Source organism: Trifolium pratense, linkage group LG7 (assembly GCF_020283565.1).
Source record: "Trifolium pratense cultivar HEN17-A07 linkage group LG7, ARS_RC_1.1, whole genome shotgun sequence".
In the NCBI taxonomy this organism is placed as follows: domain Eukaryota; kingdom Viridiplantae; phylum Streptophyta; class Magnoliopsida; order Fabales; family Fabaceae; genus Trifolium; species Trifolium pratense.
The window spans coordinates 49,943,608-49,961,812 of NC_060065.1; the positions used below are offsets into that span (position 1 = coordinate 49,943,608).

At 30.3% G+C, this 18,205-nt stretch overlaps 3 protein-coding genes across 3 annotated transcripts; all 3 read right to left on the reverse strand.

Moving 5' to 3' along the window:
- Positions 1 to 1,022: 1,022 nt before the first annotated feature.
- LOC123898504 (glutaredoxin-C9-like) lies at positions 1,023 to 1,737 on the reverse strand. Its single transcript, XM_045949481.1, has one exon. The coding sequence runs from the start codon at positions 1,675 to 1,677 to the stop codon at positions 1,228 to 1,230; it is 450 nt and encodes a 149-aa protein (XP_045805437.1). The 5' UTR covers positions 1,678 to 1,737; the 3' UTR covers positions 1,023 to 1,227.
- Positions 1,738 to 4,987: 3,250 nt separating this feature from the next.
- LOC123899487 (prohibitin-1, mitochondrial-like) lies at positions 4,988 to 8,479 on the reverse strand. Its single transcript, XM_045950631.1, has 6 exons — positions 8,359 to 8,479; positions 7,925 to 8,108; positions 7,689 to 7,805; positions 6,352 to 6,522; positions 5,693 to 5,905; positions 4,988 to 5,400 (listed from the first exon to the last, which is right to left on the reverse strand). The coding sequence occupies exons 2-6, from the start codon at positions 8,090 to 8,092 to the stop codon at positions 5,209 to 5,211; spliced, it is 861 nt and encodes a 286-aa protein (XP_045806587.1). The 5' UTR covers positions 8,093 to 8,108; positions 8,359 to 8,479; the 3' UTR covers positions 4,988 to 5,208.
- Positions 8,480 to 9,116: 637 nt separating this feature from the next.
- On the reverse strand, positions 9,117 to 10,641 carry LOC123897754 (fasciclin-like arabinogalactan protein 13). Its single transcript, XM_045948503.1, has 2 exons — positions 10,239 to 10,641; positions 9,117 to 9,798 (listed from the first exon to the last, which is right to left on the reverse strand). Exons 1-2 carry the CDS (start codon positions 10,498 to 10,500, stop codon positions 9,323 to 9,325), a joined length of 738 nt encoding a protein of 245 aa, XP_045804459.1. The 5' UTR covers positions 10,501 to 10,641; the 3' UTR covers positions 9,117 to 9,322.
- Positions 10,642 to 18,205: the final 7,564 nt, after the last annotated feature.

Sequence of the window (18,205 nt, forward strand, 5' to 3'; positions counted from 1 at the left end):
CATGATGGGTGGTATTAGGGTTGAGATCTTTTATATATAAGATTGACTAGGTCCCCTTTGTCGACACACACAAAACACAGTAAGCTCATTTGTGGTTTTACCCATCAAACACCTCAAATATCGGAGCAAGTGATCAGACAAAGAAAGACCTTAGTCTAACATATCAGTGGTTCCGATATCGGCCATTCTGGTAAACATGATTGTTGATTAACGAGTTTATATGATTTAAATTCACATGTTTTTTTATCTACTTGGATGATTCAAAATCTCAAAAGATTCTATTTTTTTTTTTTTAATAATAGTACATGTTAATAACTAGAGGAGTAACATTTTTTGACACTTACTTTTTATAATAGTGTACTTCAGCCGTTTCTTTCTTATTAGGTTCAATGAATAATCATTAATGTGTGTGGTGTATATTATAGATCAACACATTGATTATTCTAAAAGTGAATTTTCACTTATAGTAGGAAATGGAGGGAGTACGTTAGAAAAATAAAAATTTCTAGTACTCGTGTGTGTTTATAACAATATGTCTTATTTTTATGCATGTGTGCCAAAATAAGAAATTGAAAAAAAAAAATACAAAAGAATAGATGAAAACATGTGACACGTACACGAAACATATAAGTAATTATATTTTTATAAAATAATAAAATATTACCAAATTTTATGCAATCTAAATATAATAAGTTTTTTTAATGAATAATAGATACATAAATGTAATATGAGTTTCGTAAAAATAAAATAAGTGAGGTTAAATTTTACAATACAATCACTTTATATTTTTATCATATATAATAGTTATTTTTACGTGACATGCATGATTTAAAGAGTCATATTTAATACATGGTCAAAAATGAAAGAATTATTATTCTTTGCAAGATATATTGATGGGTACATATATAGTTGTTGGTGCTATTTGTTGAGAAAATCAAGACTTTTTGACATGTATATTTTCAACCAACACCAACAATATTTAATATTGAAATGCATGACTATAGACATAATACGTTTCGATTCCACCTAGACTAAATGAGTTGACGTAAAAACTCGATTCTGACAATCTTGATTTTTACTATAAAATACATCTTCGATCACTATTATAAATAAAAATCATTGAATAGATCAGATACATCAGTTATTCGGTTAATCTAAAAAATATTTTTTGTTTATGACGGTCACCAAAGTGTAAACATTAATTAATTAATGACACTAAACAATTTATCATAGCCATAAAGCTCCAGCTTGTTTAAGCAATGGAACCAATTCACCAGAAATATGAGTAGCCATAACACGTTCCAATCCACCAAACAATTTTCCACCTATAAACACCATTGGAAACTGCACATTAAGATTCCTCTGTTCTGCTTTCCCTTTAATTATTGATTCCAATTCTTTAGCAACACAAACTTCATCTTTCTCTTCCTCTACCTCATGAATCACAGGGTTAACACCTAGACTCTGTAGAAGCTTTTTCACCACATGAGTCATGCAGCATCCATGCCTCCCAATCACTATTAAAGCATTTTCAGAAACCATGTTTAAAATCATCTTTTCTTCTCCTTTGTGTGAAGAAGAATTAGGACTCTCCTTCTTCTTGTTATAGCAATAATTTTCATTGATGTTACCAAAATTATTGTTGTGTGATGATATGTAAGGAATTGCTTGATGCATGATGTGAGTTTTTTTTTGTTTTTTGAGAGAGTAGTTAATGGGGTTATGGAGATTGTGAAGAAGAGGGTGTGGATGGAATATAAATAAATAGGAAAAAAAGTGATGAATTAAAATTGAAGGAAGCTTCTAGTAACATGTGTATTAAGGATACATATTAATATATCTAAACATATAAATTATGCATTTAATACTATGTTAAATACATAAAATTCAATAAAATATTTCTATATTTATCTTGTTAACTTGTGCATTTAGATACATGTTAACATTTTTTTGTAAATCAAATGTAATTTTTGCGCGTAACTGCAGAGACTAATCCCTCAAGTTAATTGAGATTCATTCAAGGGGTTGATATTTCCAACAAATGATTCTTCATACACACCGGCCGAGAATCAAACCTAAGACCAAACATTTTATTTTTTAACATAAACCAGGCATCATATGCGTGTAAATATATACAAATATAGAGACTAATTTTTTAAGGCAAATGCTAACCTATGCCCTAAGGGCACATTTTAAGATGCAATTAATGAACTATTATCTCATTTAATGTGTTTCAAAAATAGTAATAATCAAGTTTATTAATTAAAAGATATGGTCCACAATATTTGTTAATTATTTAAATCAATTACAAAGGCAAATTGTGATACCTGCCAACCATCATCATATGATTACACGCGCAACTAAATTATTTTGGTACAAAAGCAGTTTTTTTTTGTCAATTTTTTTTTTAAGTTGAAAACAAAAAATTAATTTTTTTTACTTAAAAAAATTAAATTATAAGTATTATAAAATTCCAAAACATATTAGCAATTCAAAATCCAAAATAGTACTAACAATCGTTACCATCACAACATAATACTATAATACTCAGTTTTATTCACCGAAACAAAAAAAAAAACTTAAATGATTAATTAAATCCAAAAAATAAACACTTAAAATAAATATTTAAATGATTAATTTTTGGTCATATTTTGGATGCATAAAGATATGCTGATTGTTTTTTTTTCTACAATAGGATATCCTGATTGTTAACAAAACGAAAAAAATTAGATTATTAAGGATGCATATAATGTCAGACGCGTGTAATCATGATGATGATTGGCAAGTATCACAATTTGACTTTGTAATTGATTTAAATAATTAATAAATATTTGTGGACTATATCTTTTAATTAATAAACTTGATTATTACTATATTTGAAACACATTAAGTGAGATGCTAGTTCATTAATTACACCTTAAAATGTGCCCTTAGGGCACATGTTAGCGGAACCCATTTTTTAAACCTTATGACTTATGAGACATGTTAACATTTTTGTTGAAGTAATCATTACGTCAATGAGAATTGAGGGAAATAATTAGGATTATTGAATTCAAAGTTAGTACGCGGTGGATGATGGTATTTGGTCATGGTAATGTGTAGTGGATGACGTTTAAGGTTGTTTGTCTTGAGTCACTTGCTCTGTTTTGTTTGCAATTTGTGTACGTATTCGTTTGGACGGCGCCCAACTTATTATGCTCCATGTTTTGTCTTAAATCTGTCTATTTTTTTTCTTCATTATCGATCTCATTGCTGATGGTATAAGATCCTCACAATATGGATGGAGGATATGATTTATTCGGATCTCACAATGTGGACAATATGATTTATTGGTATCTCACGATACATGTTAACATTTGTCAAAAAAGTAAAGATAATTATTTTTATAAGTGGAAACAATAATCGTTTAACTACTGTTCCTAGAGAACTAGTTAAACATGTTAGCTTCAGATTTTGTAATGATTCGGTTAAACACACTAATTAATTTAAGGAAAATATTAAATAGTGTTTCTGAGACACTAATTAAGAATCAAATTAACTTAAATTTTATATTTTTTTTATAAGCAACTTAATTTTATATAGTAAACCTTTTAAAAATGTAAAAAATACTTTTTTAATATAAATTTTTTGTTTTTTTTATTTTCTTAATTAGCCTCAGAAGCATTAGTTAACATAACACTTTATTTTATTTTATTTTTTGTTTTGATTACATTACAAAATTTTCGCTGTCATTAATAATAATTAATCTCCATCTATCGTGGATTTTCCTCTCCAAATAATTTTCTGATACGCATAGAATAGCATAGCATGACACTTTATTTAATAGTATTTAGTTGCATTTTAGGTAAATTAATATTAGGTCGGTGACAGAAGATGAGTAAGTGTGACATCAGCAGCATTTCATGATGCATGGTATCCATGTGGCAAGGCAAGGATAATGCTTCACGACTTATGACATCAAACATGTAGATGAGTAACACTTAACAACCAATTTGGGCCACTAGAGTTGGAACACGTCCTCCAAAAGCTTAGAGAGGATACCGTAATGGCCGCGCTGGAAACCTTCCGTACGGCCCCACCTCTAGGTTAAAACTTAAAACCCTGTTTGATATGCAAAATATAAATACCGAACAGAATTATACAAGGTAATATAAGACAGAACATCATAAGACAAATGTGTTGAACAAATTTTATCTTTGTATGATGTTTGGTGTTCAAAAAGTTATTTTGGTATTTTAGACAACTTGTGCAGAAGATAAAAAGTTGTCCCGTAATTCAGTGGGGGACAAGAATTCCCAGTTTTTCCTGTCTCAAGAACAATTTTGATATTAAACATAGTACAACTGAAGTTGTCTTGTCCAATCCCTTATTTTTTTTAGCAAATCAAACGCACCCTTATTGAACTACTCTACTTAAAAAAGAAAAATATTGGATCTATTTTTAAAGCGTAAGATACATTGATTTTATCTAATGAAAAAGTGAAGGTTTAATAGTGTAAAAAAGAAATATTAAATTTTTTAACTTAATCAAATTTCTCGATTCAAGCCCTGACTTGAATATGCAATAGTGCTAAAATTCTTAAGGTATTAGTATTACTGAATAAATAACAAAAACCATGGACGATAATTTGGGACCGTAACTAGGATTAGGAAATTCTTAAATTTCAATTTGAAAGTATATATAGTTCATGGAAACAAGCTTTTCCTTATTTCCTATTCAATTCTCGAAACACCCAAACACTCCATAAGCACAACTCTAGATGTTACGGACATACACTTTGCAGTTTGCTTGCAGTTTATATAATCATGATATATTTCAAAATCATAGGGTAAAAGCACTAACAAGTATAGGCCAAATAGTGCAGGCAACACATGACCTAATGGAAGATGTAACGATGATATAACAAACAAAACTTTTAGTAGTTGAATACATTGTCTAACTCATTGGTAAAGTTTTGCAGCGCCAATATAAATTTCAACAATCCAACTTATTTCAGTAGCTGAAGGTATTTCATTTTATGCAACGTGAATCATTTGTTTGGGTTTTGGACGGTCCCTCTCCCGATTAACAAGGATGTCATTGAGTTTGACAGTTCATTCCAATTATATCAGAATTTCGGAGACTTTTCAAGAAAAATTACATCCTTAAAACCAATAATTTTATACTTGAAAATTAAAGAGAACCATAAACAGAAACAGATTAACCAGCTCACTTTCTGGCAGGCTCCAAATTCATCTCTTGAAGGTTCAGCAAAAGATCACTTGAATTCAAGTAAACCTTGTTTCCTGCATTCGATATAGTATGTGCAATCTCTCTAGCAGCTTCTATCTTCCTCAGTGTGATGAAAGCTGGATTGTTGGCAATGGCTTCTCCGATCAGTTGGGCACTTTTAGCTTCTCCCTGTTGATTTGTAAGAAAGGTCAGCGGGGAACTATTCATTTAATTTTAAAAACAAACATTAAACTTGACAGGCAGATTTACGAACAAAGATATTTGTTAGTCGTTACCAAAGATAAATCCCACGTCATGATCAAGAGAAAAATTAAAGATATCGTGAGTTTTGGGGCTAGATAGACGTAACACCTTTTCCAATTGTATTCAAGTTTCAACGTTGAAAATATAAAAATAGCAGAAACTTGTGCCAAGCACCACCAAAGCAGTAACTTCATAAGTATTAACAGTTTCTTCTTACCACTGCTCTAATTATAGCACTTCTCTTGTCTTGCTCAGCTTTTTCCACAACAAACTTAGCCCTCTCAGCTTCTTGTGCAGCCACCTGCTTGGCTTCAATTGCAGCAGTAAACTCTCTGCCAAAGGTCAGACTAGTAATTGACACATCATCAAGAGCAATATTGAAGTTAGCTGCCCTCTCGGTCAGAATCTTCCGGATTTCACGACTAACAGCCTAAAACAAATAGGTCAGTTAATAAGGATAGTAGTTAACTGCATTTAATTTTCTTGACTCCGTGTAAAAAGGGAAATACATACACTAATCTATAATTATAACAGTCGTCTACTCATAACATTAATAACTTAATTAGTTAATTTAAAGGTATTTTTGCTTATAATTAAGTCCAGAGTGAGTACCTCTTTGTTGACTATTTAATTAACGGTGATGCAAATCAATCAAAACAATATTTACTTTACTCGGTTCATATGAGTTCAAAACAATAAATAACTCTTAGGACATATCATGTGTATGTATGTATCCATTGGGATTCTAACAAATATAGAAACAAAAATAATTTAACATCACGAGACAAAAGAAAATGGACAACTTAGCAACAAGCAACCTAGTTTGAATAATAACTTGAACTTTTATTCAACACACAAACAAGCTTTTCCCCTTACCTCTCGCTGTGTAATAAGCTGGCTGGCATTGTACTGGGCAACCACAGCTTTCAAAGTTTCATGTATGATCGAAGGTAAAACCCGTTCATTATAATTCTCTCCAAGGGTCCGATAAACTGTAGGTAACTGGCCGGGCAAAGGACGAGTAAGGACTCGAAGCCCAATTTTGACCTGTAAAGTGTGCATGTGCATTTTAAAGAAAACATCAATATTGCATGTGTTTAAATTTATAAAACATCTATAATATATAAACATGAGGTACCAGAAATCAGTTTCATAAAGCCAGATATATTTTCCACCTATAAAGTATTAATTAAAACTTCCAACAGTGCCATCCAAATAAATCAGAAGAGATAGAAATAAGGCATCAAACATCCCCGACTCATGTTGCAGATATTGTATGAGAGTATGGATGCAAATACAGAGGCTAAACATGAAAAGAGACATTGTAGCTCAGAATAAGAGATTTGATGTGGCATTTTCCATAAGATACTCAGATTTCAACGACCCTCACCAGAGGCTTAATAGCATCAAAAGTTCCCACAGAAATCATTTTAAATCACCACACGGGAAAAGATCAAAATATGTTTTCTTCATTTCAGATTTAAAATCTTACCATTTGAACATGAGATATCCAAAATAGCCATTTTATGCAATAAAAAAATAGCCAACTAGCAGTTCTGTAAAAACTTTAACAATCCTTTTGTAATTCGGAATCAGCTAAACGGGTACAGAGATTTCTAAATAAAAGACTTGATTCATTGTTTATCCAAATAACACTATCATTTAAAAGTTTAAATATAACCTAAAATCGGAGAGGTAAAGATGGTAAACACTGTATAAATTTTGAATAAATATTTCTAAAAGCTATCACAGTAAGCTCAATAAAATAAGCTGAAAACAGCTTATGGACATGTCATACGCTATTTCTATAAGCTCTTCCAAACAAATTCATGTGAAACTGTGAATGCACTTTTTACAATCTGAATGCAGTTCTATTTGTGTTTCACATTCACGGAATGATGCACATAACAGAAAAATGCAGAATGATGTCCAGACAGGTAAACAATAACAAAGAAGGGAGGGAAAAATCCATAGAAGCAAATGCTAATTCCTCATAAGAAAACCTCTTCGGTCAATCAAGATGAAAACAATAAATATAAGGAATCACATATATGCAATTTCAATTCCAAGAGTACACTACACTAGCTAGGGGACAGGAGACCAAGTTCTAAGAATTTGATATCAAAGCCATATCCTAATACCGAAATGCAATTCTAATTTCTAAGTAAAAACCATGGAATTACGAATCTAAAAAGTTATTATTTATTATTTACCATCTGGAGATCACGACTCCCAGATGTACTCTCGACTAGATGGGGACGTGCACGAACATCATAGATGACTGGTCTCTCAAACCATGGAATTACAAAATGAGTCCCTTCAGGATAAACCTGCATATAAAAATCAATAGATTCAACCAAAATCAAGTTACAATCACAACCAAAACACTATAACAATCATCAGCAAGTAATTAACAAATAGAAATCCAATTATGCAGAGAAACAATGACCTTGTCTTTGACACCGACGACACGATTGAAAACGATAGCTCGGTGTCCTCCTTCAACATTGTAAAGACTGTTAGAAACAACATACATACCAATTCCACCAATAATTCCCAATTTCACCAGTGCAGAGGTAGCACCACCACCAGGAACTTTCATGTTCTTGATATTCATTTTTCCTTTTTCCTCACTAAACACAAATTACAAATCAAACAATTAGCTGAAAATGAAATCGTAACTGCAAACAGCATCAATTACAAGATCCAAATTTCTCACAATTTCCTACAAAATCGATGAACTTAAAACTATACAAAATTTCTCGGAAACGAATTCAGAAATCGCGGATGGAGAAAATTATAATTGATTTAACCTAATTTTTAGCGTTTGAAACCCTAGAAGATTCTAGAAACAGAAAATTGAAGAAGTGGAAATGAATATACCTTAGAAATTGCTTCCGATGAGAGAGAGGAAATAAAATGCGGTTGTGGGGTTTATGGAGATTTTGAGTAGGGTTTAAACTTTCTGAACAAGAAAAGCGTACGGTTCGGTCTTTCAGGTTCAGCTTCGGGAAAAAGATACTAAGAGTTTGAATGGGCCTATTGACTGAATCTTTATAGGCCCAATAGAGAATATACCCAAACTAAATATAGCCCAATACTCTTCCTTCTCATAATCACCCCCACATAGATTAAAAGCAAGCCAATTATCTCTCCATAAATTAATCTAGAGATTAATTTTCACACCTCATTAGCCAAATTTCAATCGCTAAATATATGCAAAGTTTTTTCCAACTTGCTTTAGAATTTTTATTTTTATTGTTTGCTTTAGAATTTGTTCTTTTGCGTAAAACGGGTATTATCTGACTTAAATACAGAAACTGATCCCTCGAATTTTGTGGATTCAAAAAGAATTTTTATTATTATTTTATTTTGCATTGAATGAAAAACTTCTTGATTCAAAATAACTAGAAACAAGAAATAATTAAGAAAGATAAATGGTGTGAGCAATTAACATTGACGTATATGTCATGACAGATCATGTATGTGGTGAGTTGTGAGTGTTCCACTAACATGGACTAGCGACTAATAACAACTAATATTTAACCTTACAAAAAGATTAGCAGCGCAGTTTATTATTCGTTTATGTTTCATTCGAGCATAACTATTTTACAAATTAATTTAATAAAGAACACTATATGTAAAGTAAAGTGTTTAAAACCTTATATTTTTTTTCACCAAACATGTCCTTTAAATCCTTCAAAATATGTAAGACAAGCAATACATACATGTAAAAATAAAAGCATAAATTACATACAAAGAATAAGCCAGGTTCATATGAAATCAAACCCAACAAGAAAAAGGACAAAGAAGAACAAATGAAAAGTTACATGAAAACAGTTTCTCATCAAAAAAGAATTCCCATGCAAATCAAACCAAATCCAACAACGAATCCAAATCCAACATTCCTCCCAGCCGCACTATCATCCTTCTTAGTAGACGAAGGCGCTGGAGCATCACCTTCAATGGGGCTGCTTGGAGTTTTAGAAGAAGGAGTTTTCGACGATTTAGGAGCCGGAGATGAATCCGGAGACTTAGCTCCAAAAAGTTCAGAAGGTAACAAAACCTTGTCCAATTGATAAACAGCCAAAGGAAATTGTTGTCTCAAAGCGTTGTTAATTGGTACGGTAACAACTCCAGTAGAAACATTAACTTGATTACCTTGTGAAGTGAAGTGAAGACCCCAAGGACCATCTTTACCAGAAGCTTGTGTTCTAACTGGGTTACTAACGGTTAAGAAATCAGAAAGAGAGTAACATTTTGGTGTGACGTGGTAGAGAATGAGTTGAACTTTTTGTTCGTCTGAGAGATCGTTGAGTGCTCCTGATATTATATATATATAACCGTTAGTTATACTAGTTAATTGCAAAACTTAATATTAATTATACTAATTAAGATATACCATCCAAAAATACTCTTAAAACAATGATAAACATCATCATATATAAAAGAAAAGTTTAAAGTTTAAACATATATTGCGTGAAAAGTAAATAAACATATAAAATATTTGTGTATATGTTAGTGTAAAAATTATTTTAATAAACTATTTGAGGACAGGTCCCGTGGGACCCAGGATATGATCTTCATCCGCGTGGTCCAAACCACCTACAAGGATATGACTAATTAGTTATATCCGTTAGTCATCATCCTTGCAGGTAAAAAATTCCTCGTATGTGGGTTCTAAATAGACAATTTTTACCGAAATTTTTACTTACGAATACAAATTGACATTCCTAAATTAAGTATATTTATATAGCTTATACCTGATGGAAGATTTTGGAAGGCATTGTCCGTTGGGGCGAAGATTGTGAAGCCTTGTGAAGTGGAATTGAGTTGAGATTGAATTTGAGTGAGTTGTTGAGTTTCATTGAGGAGGCGAATTAGGGTGGTGTATTGGCCAGCTTTATCAAAGATTCCAGTGATGTTTATTGGGCCTGAAGGTGCTGGTGCTGGTGCTTTTTGTGCTGTTAGAAAGGGAATGAGAGTAAGAAGAATGAGTACAAGAGGTGTAGTAGTGAGTGCCATGTTGGTAAGTTAGTGAAGGAGAATTAAGATGAGGTTTGGTATGTGTGTGTGTAGAGAGGTGAAGATGTGGTTTTATTTGGACAGGAATATTAATAATAAGCTAACTTGGTTGATAATTTGTTGGCATGAGCTGGCTCAAGGCTTGCATATATGAAAATATATTCTCTTAGTTGACAAATGAATGAGAAAATTCACCAAAAAAAAAAAATCACACCAAAGTTTTACAATAAAGAATGAAGTTTAATTAACACTTTGGTGTTATGAAAAAGAGTTTAACATTTGGATGCAATGATAGGAATTAGGAAATTACATGTTGTGTTATACTATTCAAGTTGGGATAAAGTCAAGCTTAATTTGTCTTGGTTGATTGCATTATATGGAAATGGAATAATATATTCATGCATTATTGTTTTGTTGATCAAAGAAAAAGTGTCTCTTCCCACCCACCTTTTTCCATGTACTCTGTTTTGGTATGTGCTATACTCTTTATTAGAAAGGATATATATTGTTTTGAAGCTTAATTTACATGGTCATGTAAAAAAGTTATTTATTCCTTCATCATAATCATGAAATCTTGTGAATTTTTTATTTTTGGTTAGGTGATCTTATGAAAATTATTATAGATTCTAGTTAATATTGACCCGAAAAAAGAATACACTTCCCCTATCCCACATAAAATTAACAAGTCATTTTAGAAAGAAAAAATTTAATTGGAGGGGTATCCATCTCGCGCGACTATGATCGGTGGAAGTGGGAGTTGGAACCGTCGGACATCTTTATAGTCAAATCTCTTTATTTGGTTCTTTATGATTTAATTCTCACTCCTAGTGATTTAGATGAGGTTAAGCATAGAAGAAATTGTGCGTTATTTGGAAGAGTTATGCTCCATCGAAGGTTAAAAAAATGTTCTTGCCAATTATTATTTCATCTCTTTCCAAATAGAGGAAATCTTTCAAAAGGGGATGTTATTAACCTATAGTATCGGAGGCCGATTGTGTTTGTTGTTCGGATTTGAAGGAGGACGAAGATCATCTTTTTTATACTTGTAATTTTTCTTGGTTTTCACCCACTGATTCTTAGGCGAAGGGGTTCTAGTAGTCCAGAATTCGGGACGAGTTATGACATCAAGTGGTTTCGATCCCCTTTCAAATGCAGGTGCGAGGTGTCGAACCGTAATCCCCTTTTATACTTGTAAATTTGCTCGTGATATTTAGTACAAAATTTTCAAGTGGCTTGTTTTGTTTATGATTTTACACGAAATTGTTCTCACACTACTAAGATTGTTTTACTTCAAATATTTTGGGAGATAGGCATCAGAAGAGTCCTACTCTTATTTGACGCACTAAATTGTAAAAAATTTAGTATTCATTGTACTTTTCTCATTTCAATATAAAATATATTTTTGTTGATAAAAAACAAATTGTCTCATTTCATATATTCTTTTAAGATATAAAAAAAATATTAATTATATTTTAATTATTATACTTCTAATTATTTATTTATTTCTTGTAATTTCCCATTTTTATACCATGGTGACAAGTAATTTTAAAAAGTAAGTTATAGTCCTGATGAGTTTAACTCAGTTGATAGAAACATTGCATTATATATATAGAAGTCAGTGTTCGAACTCTGGACATATCACTATCCATCTTAAAAGTGAAATTTCTAGCTACTAAATTATTTGACAAAAAAATAAAGGCTTAATTGCACTTTTGGTCCCTTATCTTTATTTTAGGTTTCAAGTTGGTCTCTTATCTTTTAAAAGTTTCAAATTGGTCCCTTATCTTTTCTGCAGGTTTCAAGTTGGTCCATTCCGTCAAATTTTTCACTATTACCGTTAAATTTGGACACGTGTCATCTTTTCAAGGGTGGTTTATGTTTGCCACGTGTCCAAATTTAACGGTAATAGTGAAAACTTTGACGGGATGGACCAACTTGAAACCTGCAGAAAAGATAAGGGACCAACTTGAAACCTAAAATAAAGATAAGAGACCAAAAGTGCAATTAAGACAAAAATAAAAGTAAATTATAACGAAATTTGTTAATGCATACTCCATCCTTCCCATAATATAAGCAAAAACAAAATATTTTCACATTTATTAAAAAAAGTAAAATATGATAATTTCAAGGATGATTTTTTATGTTTTTGTTGAAATAAATTTCATAGGAAGATATAAAAAGATTTTTTATTAGTGAATGATTATGGGGAAAAGAAAAGAGAGAGTAAAGTATATATTTTGAAAATGATAAAAGTTAGTTTTTTTTTTTGTTATAATATGAGAATGGAGTACGTCATCTTCTATGATTTATGTTGTAGAAGAAGGTATATTTATGTGTGTGTAAATATAATAAACGTATAAATTTTTTCTTGAAGGATATAAACGTATAAAATTTATAAAACGCATAACACAACTATATATATTTTCATAGAATGCAATAATTTTTTAAGTATGGACAAACAACAGTTGTATAACGGTGTTTGGCAGCCTGGCATGTATAAACCTTACACATGGGAAACACTATCACACTAAACAAATCAATTTTATGATAAACTACTGTTTTGCATTATGTAGGCCATGAGTATCATTGTCAAATATACCATTAAACTCTTATAGAAACAATACAATATTATTTAACTCACTTGCTAGCTCACACCATTGTTGCTACCACATAATAAGGTGACTTCTACGGTTGAATACAATGGCATGTGGTTCACTTGAAAAATGGTTGAATTATATATAATATTTGAGAGAATTAAGAAAATGGAGTCATACCATTTACTTTGTACATTTTTTATACAAAACTAATGGGGTTTAGAAAATTTTAAAAGACGTATAGTCTGGTCTATGTGTACAATGGCGGAACTAGGACTTTGGATCAAGGTGCCATTTTTTTTACTTCTTAAATAAATATTAAAATATAAATAAATAATTATATATTTTTAATTTTATCATTTTTTTTTCTCGATCAAATAATTTGAATTTTTAAACAAAGGCATAAAATTTTGTTACATAAATTTTAGACAAATTATAAATTCTAATATCGGCTTGAAATTTAGAAAAGTGATATTATCAAAAATAAATAATAAATAGAAAAGTGATATTATCAAAAAGAAGAAGAAGAAGAAGAATTTACTGCAATTTGTTTTAACACAGTTTTAGCCGTCCGATAAAAAATATATGGCCGAGATTGTTTTATGTGATTTTACTATTGCATCAATTTGAACTGACTGATTTATAATCAATAGTTCAGATTCGAAACTGTGTGAAAACTTACTGCATCAAATCTGCATCCGAAAAAACGAGGTCATCGGTTCGAACCATTGCTTCCGTGTTTTTGAACTTTAAGTGAAAATTTAAATGTTAAAGTAGTAATAATAATAAAATAGAAAATGACATTAAAATTAAACAATTAATTAAATGTAAGATCCTATGTTCAAATAGTAAAAATCCAGGGTGTGTAGTTGTAATCGGCTTTGTTATTGCTTGTGAGTATAGTTTAGTTGTTAGGAATATTGCAACTCTAATTGGAAACATAAGTAAATTGAATCCTCTCTGATTTTTTCTACATCTCTATCCTTTTTTATATCTCTTTAAGTTTCATTATTTCTCTTGATTAATTTGTTTATTAATGTTTTAATGAAAAAAGATATTGAAATTAAGAGAAACATATAGAGAAAGAAGACGGATGTAGAGAAATTGAGAAGGAGAGTATCAAAGTGCAAAAGAAAGATAGGAAAAAAAAGAAAAGAAAAAAGAAACTATTCAATGCAAAATCTGCACGCATGCATAATTCTATATAGCTACTAAACTAGTCAACTCAATCCAACAACTCTTAGTTATGGTCGATGAAACTAATTCTTTAGATATCAAAGTGACCGTTTAGAATTTTTTTTTTTTTTTTTTTTGGTACCGTTTAGAATTTTATTTTAGAGGAAACTAATTCTTTACTTCTTTAAAAAGTATTCCTCCAAAAAGAAAGTATTCAAAGGATAAATTAGTACTCCCTCCGTCCCAAAAAGAATGACCCAGTTGACCGAAACACGCATGCCAATGCATAACTTTGGCGACTAATATCTTTAATTGTATAATAGTAAAAATTATAAAAAATTGATATTTTGAAAATACTCATCGAGACGAATCTAACAACATCTTATATGTTAATATTTATTTTTATTTATTAGTAGAAAAATATGGTCAAAACAATATATATGAATAGTGCATATATTCAAAATGGGTCATTCTTTTTGGGACGGAGGGAGTATTGAACCAAATGAATCGACTTGACTGGTTAATGTATTTCACTTGAGAATAAATCATTTGGCAGGGATAACTTGATGTCAGAATTAACCCTCGTACTAAATTAGACGGTCTAGTAAATCGGATATTAACGGTAAAACAAAACTTAGAATATTTTGATACTGTTATACGGATTTATGACGTACCGAATTTTAACATTCAATAATTGAAGGATATACTTTGTTGATTTAATGTTAGTTTTTTGGTTCAAATCTAGTCCAAATAACGGTATTAAAATTTAATTTAAGTGGATTTACCACTTCATCTAAGACAAAAAAAAAAATAACTTTTTTTTTGGAAATATCAAAAAATAATTTGACAAATATCAGATACTACCTCCGTCCCAAAACACTAGTGCTTATGCATACCAACACATAATTTGAATCACTAATATCATTAGTTTTCTTTTATGAAAAATTATAAATATTTAATATTGTGAAAATATTCATTGAGACAAATCAAACAAGATATTATTTGTTAATATTTGTGTTTATACATTAGTAAAAAAAAAATACGGTCAAAATAAATATCAACAAATATCAACAGACAAGGACAATTGTTTTGGGACGGAGGGAGTATGTTAGAGTATCTTCAATAGTAAAACCACTTTGAGTATGATATATTACTAACAAGTGGTTCCTACAATGTCATATAGTATTTAAGCAATTCATACATGTTTTGTTCCAATGGTAATACAATTTCGATATCATACATTATTAACAAGTAGTCTCTTCAATATTTTGTTTTTTACATAAATTGATGATATTAAATTAGACTTTGTCTAACATGCAAAAATCATTCAAATAAATTGTGCACAAGTAGTGATTTGTATTATAACGAATTAAACTCCTCAAGAGTGAGTAATCTTGCATTGATTACATAAATAATAAAAGAAGAAAAATACAACTGTAGATTAATTAATCGTTCCCTTATCGTACGGCTGCTCATAGTACTATAGATTTTTTTTGACTCAACATATAGTACTATAGGAGTGAAATTACTACATACAAACAATCTAAATTTGAATATTTGTATAAAGAATAAATATTGGCTAAAAAAAAAGTAAATATTAGCTCTAAAAGAAATTAAAATCAATCAAAAACAGAAGTTAATTTGAGTACAAATATCAAGCAAAAGTTATAGTTTGAGTTTGTTCCTAGATATAAATATGAAAGCAAATAGCAAAAGTGTTATGCTAGTGGTGCTGCTACTCTTGTTGTTCCTCCTGTGCCAGCTGCCATATAGATCCCATTCAAGATGCAAAAACAGCTGCAGAAAATAATATACCACCCAAAATCTATGCAGTTGCGTAACCAATGGTTGTTGATATGTTGTATTTTGTAATCGACGAACAAAAATAGGGCAAAACCTACCAAGTTGAAAAAGATTGAAAGCAATGTTAATGCTAACAATACTAGGAATTTCTTAAAAGTGGAAACGAAACCGTGTCGTCTGAAATCGGTGAGATAGAATGGGAAAGTTGGTAGTATTAGTAGTAGTGGTATCACAGAAGAGACAAGGTCGGTCACCAACCACTCTAAGAAAGAGATGTAAGCTGTGAGGGATTCCGTCGAACCTTGCTGCGACGAAGACATTGTCATGAAAGAGGGAGAGGGTTTGGGTTAAGCAGAAAGTTGTATATGGAATTCGATTTTTTTTTTTGTTGATTTGGAGGTGTATTGAGTTGATATTTCTAGAGGTTGTAGAAGATTTTCTTATAATTTTTTTTTTATATTCAATCATAATTTTTATTCAATACAAGCGAGTTCTGCACATGTCTGTGTCTAACTTTTGTCCAATTAAAAAAGATATGTTTTATGTTACGGTGAGTTTGTTAATAAAATATTTTTGCTGTTAAAAAAATATTGTTGGTATTATGAAAAGTTCACACCAAAAACAATATATCCTCTTTATACATGTATAGAAGATAAATAAATCAAATCAATTTTGTGATATTTAATTAAAATATTCAATTTTTTTTCTTCGGACAACAAAATCTATTGATTTTCTTGTTTTTTAATTTGAAGTCTATTGATTGAATTCAATTGATCTCATTTTTTTTTAAGCTTTATTTTTTTGAAGCGTATATGTTTATATTTGTAAAACTAAATTCTTAATACAACTATACACTATTATCTTTTTTTATTTTATTTTATTTTTTTATAAAAACTATACGGTAAGCCATTAGATTTGGTTAGTGGTGATGAGTTTGGGTAATATGTTAGAAGTTCTAAATTCGATCCTCAGCTCCATTGTAGAACAAAAAAAAATACAATAATACTATTGACTTTATAATTTATTTTAAATTTATGTTAAATTATTTGTCAAAAAACTTAAATATATTTAGTGTGAGTTTATTTTTTGCATAAATTAATCTTTAATTTTATTGAAAAAATTATATATTTATTGAAATATAATAGTTAGTTTTCTTTAATTCATCTCCGCATATTTTATGGCTTTGGTATTGTATAAGCAATTGTTTTCAAGAATTGGATGAAAATTATCAAGTTCTTGCCACAATTTCTTCATTTTCGTGTAATGAGTAGAGAAGGTGCAGTCATAGTGTACGATCAAGAATGATAATTGGAGCCAGAAAGTAATGGAGAAATGAGGAAATTACCAGCATTTTCATTCGGATGCAAGAAATAAGGCCGTTCAAAGTGTCATTTTGATATCCCTTGTTTTGATTGGATGCATGTGCTCCATTGACACTACCAGCAGTACTATCCACATGATGCAGGTGAAGATGTTCTTGACCGAAGAAACAAAGGAAAATGGAACAAGAAGCAGTTCCAAAAAATGAAGAACAAGGGATGAATGAAGAAGACAAACAAACGATTGCAACACGAAGTTATAGAGAAGAAAGAAAAAGAAGAATTTTGTGAGATTAGAGCGTGCAACAACGCTTAAACCCACCAAAATTGTGATCGAAACCGGTTTGTTGAATAACTTGTATCACAAGTAATGAGTTAATGCTTCTTATCTTCACATTTAACAGAAAGATATATACATTGTTGATTTAATGTCAGATTTATGGTTCAAATCTAGTCTAAATTGTTGTGGCAAGTGTGAGGTGAACTAAGTATCACATTGCTTAGAAAAGTGGAGGTTGAACACTTTATAAGTGAAGGGACTTATAAACCTAACACTTTAATGTTATGTTTTGGGTTAAAGTGTGGCATCTAACTCATTTAATAAAAAAAAATGGATAACTTATCATTATAATTATAATCAAATTTATTTATTTAATAAGTTTTACAAAAAAAATAGCACAACTTTTACTTACATTTTAACAATATTATATAAAAAAATTTAGATATTTTATTCTAAATAATTTTTTTACCATAATATAATGACAAACTTAAATATCGAATAAAAGTCAATGACTTTCGCACGGGTCTTTAAAC